The sequence below is a fragment of the Hipposideros armiger genome, unplaced genomic scaffold (assembly GCF_001890085.2).
Source record: "Hipposideros armiger isolate ML-2016 unplaced genomic scaffold, ASM189008v1 scaffold_553, whole genome shotgun sequence".
NCBI classification, from domain to species: Eukaryota; Metazoa; Chordata; class Mammalia; order Chiroptera; family Hipposideridae; genus Hipposideros; species Hipposideros armiger.
This window is the reverse complement of record NW_017731903.1, coordinates 416984-425218: the sequence shown is the minus strand read 5'-3', so window position 1 is coordinate 425218 and position 8235 is coordinate 416984. Positions and strand designations below refer to the sequence as shown.

General features: G+C 35.2%; 1 protein-coding gene across 1 annotated transcript in view; it reads left to right on the top strand.

Moving 5' to 3' along the window:
* MOB1A (MOB kinase activator 1A) overlaps positions 1-8235 on the top strand; it is a 23923-nt gene that overhangs the window by 6501 nt on the left and 9187 nt on the right. Inside the window, exons 2-3 of the mRNA XM_019623530.1 lie at positions 3190-3356; positions 7484-7623. Of these exons, the coding sequence (XP_019479075.1) occupies positions 3190-3356; positions 7484-7623 (307 nt within the window). The remainder of the gene's footprint in view (positions 1-3189; positions 3357-7483; positions 7624-8235) is intronic.

Here is an 8235-nt window from a genome sequence, read left to right as displayed (position 1 = left end):
CTAATTTTGCTACTGTTATGAATTGTAAATATCTGATATGCAGGATGTATTTTCATTGTTACAAATTGAACATAATTAAAGCATAGTGATTAATCACAACAACAATATGTAATTATATATTGTGAAATATTTATTTCTAATTACAAATAAATGAAGTTTTGTCTTGAAGCATGGAGACGGATAGAGGAGCGGTGTCTCTGTTCCTAAGACCATCGAAAATATGTGTTTTCCGATGGTCTTAGGCGACTCCTGTGAAAGGGTCGTTCGACCCCCGAAGGGGTCGCGACCCACAGGTTGAGAACCGCTGCTCTAGCACATTATTTCAGGTGGAGCTCTCTACGTAATTGCTTAAATATGTGTAGTATGGTTGGATAAATACCATTTTTAAAAAGTTACGGACATCACCCACATACTTGACATTTTTGTTAAATGTTATTAAGTTACACAGTGTTTCATAACTAGAGTTTGTCTTCCTAATTCCTTATTGTGAGAAATTTGGATTCTTTCGCTATTATAAAATAGCACTACTGGGAATATCTTTGTCCAAATTGCTTTTTCCCTTCTTTTGATTTCTGTTTTTTAAGGATATAGTCTCCACAGTATGATTAGCATGTCAGAAAGTCTGTATGATTTAGATTTTAATTACAAATTTCTATATTACTACAATCTTCCCGGTCCCCCAAGTCTTATGAGTTCATGTTAGTGGTTTATTTGTGGATGCACAGTTGCTAATGTAAGGCTCTTTATTTGTTTTAAACTTTGTTTTGTTGATGGACATTTCAGTTTCCACTTTTTGGCTTTTATGAATAATGCTGCTGTGAACCTTTGTGTACTACAGATTTTTGTTTTGGATGTATGTGTTCATTTCTCTTAGGTAAATACCTAGAAATGGAATTGCTGAGTTACATGGCAACTATGTTTAACCTTTTGAGAAACTGCCAAACTTTTTGAAATCACTGCACCATTTTGCATTCCCACCAGCACTGTATGAGTTTCATTTTCCATACACCCTTGCTAGCATTTGTTAGTTATCTTGGATTGTAGTCATCCTAGTGGATGTGAAATGGTATCTCATTGTGATTTGAATTTGTGGTTCCCTAATGACTGAGAAGGTTGAACATCTTTGGGTGCTTATTGGTCATTTGTGTATTTTCTTTGGAGTAATGTCTTTAAGTCTTTTGACCATTTTTATTTTTAATTATAGTTACAACCTTGGACCATTTTTAAATTATGTTGAGTCTTTTTGTTTTTGAGTTGTAACAATTCTTTATCCTGGATACAAGTCCATTATAACATCTATGATTTGCAAATATTTTTCTGCTATTTTGTGGCTTGTTTTCACTGTCTTTTTATTCTTTATATTTTTATTATTATTTTTTGTTTTGTTTTTGTTTTCATTGTCTTGATAGTGCCATTTCAAATACAAACGTCTTAATTTAGATGAAGATCATATTGAATCATGAGCATTCTGTAAGTTTTCCATATTTAGCTTCCTGTCATTCGTAGCTTTCTATTTGTGAAGGGCCATGCCTTCTAATTTAGTACTTCCTTATTTATTTATTTATTTATTTATTTATTTATTTATTTATTTATTTATTTATTTTTAAGCTGAGCCATCCTGCCACCTGTTGGTAGCTCAGCGGCTGCTCAGCTCCGGCCAGGAATCGAACTGTTGCTCAGAGCTCAAACTCTTGAGCGAGCTCTTAACCAACTGAGCCACTCAGCTGGCCCTTAGTACTTCCTTATTAAATGTAGGTATTTAGCATGTTAAAAATTTTCCATATTTGATTTTTAGTGCTTTTGTAATTAATTTTTACTTCTTAATCAGTGTTATTTAAAATTTAAATTACTCAGATAAAGTGAAAGCCCGCAGTTTTTGTTCCCTTCCCCTTCTTAGAAGTAGTCACCAGTATCAATTTGATGTTTATCCATTCTGACACTTTCAATGCATTACAAAATGGGCTCCTGCTGTACATTTGGATTTGTGTATAAACATGTCTTGAGATCTTTCCATGTGAATACATATAGCTCCATCTTGTTCTTGTATCTTGTTCTTAACTATTATACAGTACTCTATGATGCGGATGTATCATAGTTTTATTCATTCTTTTAATAAACCTTAAGATTGTTTCCAGGTGTTTTACCGTTAAAAACAACCTTGGAAAACGCATCCTTGTCCATATCTTAAGAGAGATACCCAGAAGTGGAAGGGATAGATTGAGGAGCATTTCAGTGTTAACATACACTGCCATATTGCCCTCCCCCAAACACTTTACACTTTCACCAATAGTGTATTAAAGTACTAATTTCTCTATACCACATTTAATGTAATTAAGTGGTTTTAATTTTTGACTCAGATTAAGGAAAAATAAATCTTACTTTAATTAAACAGCTTTTCACATGTTCATTGGTCATTGTATTTTTTCTTCTGAATTGCCTATTCATCTCCTTAGCCCATTTTTCTAAAGGGTTCCTTACCTTTTTCTTAACAGATTATATTTTATTATTCAGCCCATTATCTAGTTTATCCTTTGTAATATGTGTTGCTAGTATTTTTTGTTGTTACTTGTCTTTTAAGGTTTCTGGGTTTTGTGTCATATTAGGAAGACCTTCCTTATAGACGGTGTGAGATAGGAATAAAAACTTATTTTTTTCCCCAATAACCAGTTGTCTCTCATTTATTTTTCCTGCTGAAAACCAAAATGTGTTACTTCCGCTGTGGTTTGCTTTGATGGCATCCCAAGTATTTTAATAAAGAAATTGGATTTTTGAGCTATGTGAACCATAGGGCTACCTCCCTCCGAGCACCATTTTCTATAGGTGGAAATTGAGGCCAAAAGGAGGTTAGGTTTCTCACGCAGTCACAGAGATAGTGGCAGATCAAGGACTAGAATCCAGGTGTTTTTCTTCTTTTGGTTGAAGTGCCCTTTCTATTACACCAGGCTGTTTCATGAGACATCGTTAAATTGCCTTCTATGTGAAATTGTGCTGCTAATCCTGTTTCTATGTGAGTAAAGAAATTTAAAGCATTCTTTCATTGTGATCCCCCACCACAATAAGCACTACCAATCCTGTCACTTTTCAGGCAGTATTTTTTATTTTATTTTACAGAGCAGTTTACATGCCTAAAATTTTGCCATTTTGCTTCTATTCCTAAAAATTGATATACTTTTTCTTTTACCCTAATAGCAGCAGCCGCTCTTCTAAAACATTCAAACCAAAGAAGAATATCCCTGAAGGGTCTCATCAGTATGAACTCTTAAAACATGCAGAGGCAACTCTAGGAAGTGGGAATCTGAGACAAGCTGTTATGTTGCCAGAGGGAGAGGATCTCAATGAATGGATTGCCGTTAACAGTAAGTTTTTAATAACGTTCAACTTCGCTGGTTTATAGAAGGTTTTTCCTAAAATCTTTTTTTTTTTAAATGAATTTTATTTTACATGTATAATGGTTGTAATATAGAGAGTATCTGTAAAGGAGTGCATAAGTACAAATGCACCCAAAACTGTAGTTCTCTTCAGAGTACTTGGTTGTAACTTTTGTGGTTGAGTAGAGAGACCTGAGGAGAAATGATGGACTACTTTGGGTAATTTCTAGGGAGAATGAGGCTGAGTAGGGTCAAATAAAAGATTGGTAAATGCAAAGATGCTATCTGTGGTGGACCATGACTGTAGGGAATCCACCTGTATAGTTGTGCTCCCACTCCCAGCAGCTGTCATCTACCTGTGTACACAGAAAAGTTAATTGCAGTTTGTATCATCAGTCACTTGATTGTTGTGAGTTAAGAATAGTCCTAGGAGATTGAGAGATTGGAAGAAAATGGAGGGACCGATGAGCTGAAAGTCACTCTGAGTTCAAGAAGGCGGCAAGAGCATGACATGGAAGGATATGCTGAGGCTAGAGATTTGAATTATATAATTTCTGAGATGAGATCAGTTCTGGGTGATAAGGTTTAAATCTAGTAAGAATTTCAGATGTTCCAGAATTTTTAAAACTTTTTTTTTTTTTTTTTAGCTGAGCCAACTTGACACCTGTTGGCCGCTCAGCTCGGGCCAGGAATCGAACCGGCGACCCTGTTGCTCAGAGCTCACGCACTTTTTTTTTTTTAAAGATTTTTATTGGAGAATTGGGGGAAGGGGAACAGACGAGTTGATGTCCTTTTTTTCTTCAGTCTAGTTGTGGAGGACGTTGCTTCACTGGCCCAAGTTGGCACCATCATTGCGCTCTTCCTGGGCGAGGCAGATCAGTCGCCGGCTTCTGGACGGCCGCTCACGCTGGCTGCTGGCTACACACAGTAGTCCATGGCAACCTGGCAACCCACTGCAGCAGGGGCTGCAGCCTAAGCCTTCGCCGGTGGTGACTCAGGCAGCCCAGCTCCAGGTTGAGCTGTTGTTCAGCGTCTTAGCTGTAGAGGGCAGTGTCACTGGCCCTCATATGTGGGATCCGAACCGGGGCCCTCTGGCATCCCAAGCCAGCTCTTAACCAACGTGCCACTTGGCTGGCCCTGGAATTTTTAAAGGAAAGTTTCAAACATACAAAAGTACAGAAACTTGTATAGTGAATTCCCAGGTATCCATTATCCAGCTCCAATAATTATCAATTCATGGCCAATTCATGATTCTTCTATATATCTCACTCTGATTTTTTTTTCTTCACCCTGATTCTTTAGTAGTAAATCCTAGACATACTTTATCTATAAATATTTTAGTATCTCTAAAAGGTAGCTCCCCTTTTAAAGATAATTACAATACCATCATTCCTTTATGTTATCAAATATTCAGTCAGTGTTCACATTTCCCCCGGTTGCCCTATAAAATTTTTTTTTTTTTTTAAATGTATGGTTGGTTGAAATCAGGATCCAGGAATCCAGTACATATGTTTCTTAAATCTTAATTTCTGGGTTTCCCCTCATTATAGTCTTTTTTTCCTTGCTGTTTTGTCGTTCTTGAAGAAACTAGTTCATTTGTTTTCCACAGTGTGTATTTTGTCGATCGTATCCCCATGGCATGCATTATGATGTTCTCTTCCTCCTTTTATTTCCTGTAAATGTTAGAGCTGGAGCAGCACTGTCCAGTAGAACTCTCTGTGACGATGCAAATGTTCCATATCTGCACTGGCCATTTTGGCACTTGAAATGTGGCGAGTGTGACTGCAGAACTGTAGAACTGAATTTTAAATTCAGTTTCATGTTAATATAAGTAGCCATTTGTGGCTAGTGGCTACCATGTTAGCGCAGATCTAGAGCTTGGATCCGTCAGATTTGATTTTGTTTGTTTGTAAAACTACTTCATAGGTGGTGGTATATACTTCCAATAGTGTAGGTAGATACTAACATAGTGTCTAGTTGCCTTTTTATGTGGTATTAATCAGCTATTGATAATTGTTGCCTTGATCAGCACTGATAGAAATATAATGTGTAAGCTACAAGTGTAATTTAAAATTTTCTAGTAGCCACAATAAGAACAATTTTGTTTTTCTCAACTCACTAAAAAGCCATTGTGCATGTTACTAAGAGAAAAAAACAAGGTGTAGAACTATGTAAGATGTTATTTTTTGTGTAAGACAGGATAAGGAAACTTACGGGGGCAGGAGACAAAAAAGTAATCTAGTAGTGACCTGTGTGTAGGAGGGATTTGGAGTGATTGGAATTCAGATTTTTTTGACTGAATATTTCTATATATTTTGATACGTGAACCATGCGAACTATTATATATTCAGAAAAGAACCTTTTTTTTTTTTTAACCTTACACAAATTATCATTTATTCTGAAGGCATCTGTTGGCCTTCTTTAGCCTTAGGTTTTTCTTTGAGACTTACTGCTCTAGATCAGCTGTTTCAATTCTTTTGGTCTCAGGATCCCTTTATTCTCTTAAAAATTATTGAGAACCCCAAAGAGCTTTTAATTATGTAGGTTATGTCTAGTGTGACTTACTGTGTTAGAAATTAAGACTGAGAAATTTGAAATACTGCTGATTTTTTTGAAATAATATTATTTAATTGGTTAAAAGAAAAAAGGCAGCTCTTGAAGGTATAAGTTGTAGGTGTTCAGAAAACTTCCTCAAATACTATAATACTTATTTTTAAATTCATCTAAAAATTGCAGTAATATACCCAGTATCTGTCAACATATTTTTTAATGAAAAATCATTATTTTCCAAAATAAATTTTAGTGAGAAGTATGGCATTGTTTTTACATGTTTGCAAATCTTAAAGTCTGGCTTGATGGGAGGCAGCTGGATTGTCAGGTCTGCTTCTGCATGCAGTCTGTTGTAATGTCACACATCAGGGAGCCACTGGAGAACTCCACCGTGCCTCCTGAGAGAAGGAGAGTGAATGGAGCAATTAAAATAAAATTCCAGCCTCACAGATTCCCCCCTGAAACAGGGAATCCCTAGACCACATTTGGAGAATAGCTGCTTTAGACCAATAAGCTAGCACACCATCTGGGCATACTCTTTGTTTTCAATCAATATTGAGTGCTTAGTATTACTTTTTTAGAAACATGACTAAGAGAAAGGTTTATAAAAGGGAGTTTTGTACAAAATTTCTTTTGACAAATAGAACTTTTTAATCTTATTTTAAGAAACTTGGAGAAGCCCTAGTGGATTTTTAGGTACTCCTTTTTAGACAGGGAACTAAAACATTTTAGAAAACTTGTGTGGTTTTAAGGCTTATGTCATTCTCTTCGCACAGAGTTTGTTTCATTCATCCCCTTCCTCTTCCATTTTCTTCCAGACCTAGCTGAAGCTCTTTTAGGAAGTACTCCCTGGGAACCTCTTCAATATGTTGGTGCCTTTTCTCTGAACTCTCACACTTATTGTTGGCCTTTGGATAACTACCTTCTCATGTGTTGTATTACTCATCTCTTATAATTTTGTCCCTTCTGTTAGCTTGAGACTCCAGGGCAAGGAACATTATCCCGTGTCTTTTTTATATCCTTAATATTCATTAGGCCTCAATTTTTTATGATGAATTAGATTTTTTAAATGCGTATTAATAGCTGATATACCGCCTCCCTCACAATATATTCTGTAACACTTTTGTAACAAATGGTATTGTTTAGTCCAGGTTGATAAGAAGTTATAGATTTTTTTCATTCCCTTGGATGTAATCATTCACTAATGATATAATAGTTACCATTAAGTTAGAAGTATCTAATTTTTATTTTTCTGCTGTAATATGCTGGTTAAAAGCTTAGTATATTGAAAGTTAACTTCACTTAGGTATGAGAACTTGCAAAGAGAAGAGAATTTACAGTATCTCTCTCTGGATTGTTGGATCTCCCAAAGATTCGGCCAAGATTTGGAATGCATTATATATTGGGTTGTCAGAAAAGTCATAACGCATTTTTGCAATGAAAAACATAGAAAAAATACGTCATAACTTTTCCGACAACCGAATATTTACCCTTCAACTGAGAGAGCTGATGTTTTGTTGTGTTTCTACAGACATTTTAATACAAATCTGCTTTTATCTTTCCAGCTGTGGATTTCTTCAACCAGATCAACATGTTATATGGAACTATTACAGAATTCTGCACTGAAACAAGTTGTCCAGTCATGTCTGCAGGTCCAAGGTACATATTACTGCCTATTATATGGGTATTGGAATTACTAAATAAAGCTGATCACTAATTGATAGAAAGTAAATAATAAAGACCTGTTTTTCTTACCTGATTGCTTGTGTAAAAGCCGTTAAAGTTTTTGAGGACTTGAGTACTTACCTATAAGCTTTTAGTTATTGTTAAATACTTTGGCATTTGGTACTTAGTGTTTGATTTTGTAATTGCATTATAGTAAGTGTGAATGTTCAATTGTAGGAGTAAAAGGAAAAAAATTTAGGTTAACCTTGCATTCCAAAAGTTAAACGTTTTTCAATTTTATTACAGTATGGTTCTGTTCTGGTTTTAAAATCAATTTCTTGAAAGAATTTTTAGTTGACTCTTTAGTATTTGATTATTTTTTTCTTGTGCTTATTTATTGTTAATTACTTCCAAATAATGCTGCTTTAGTTATCTGGCTTAGAGATGCTAGAAAAACTTGACCATAATAAAGTTGAAGAAATATTGAGAAAGAGATGGAACTCTTTGTTACCCTTAATGTTTGCCAGGTGTGATGGGATTAATGTTTTAGTGTGTTTCCTTCTAATCTTTTTCCTATAGTAAATGACTGATTTTATGTGATAATAGATGGTATCAAAATATTTACCTCTTGGGAAAAACTGTCTTTTTTTTT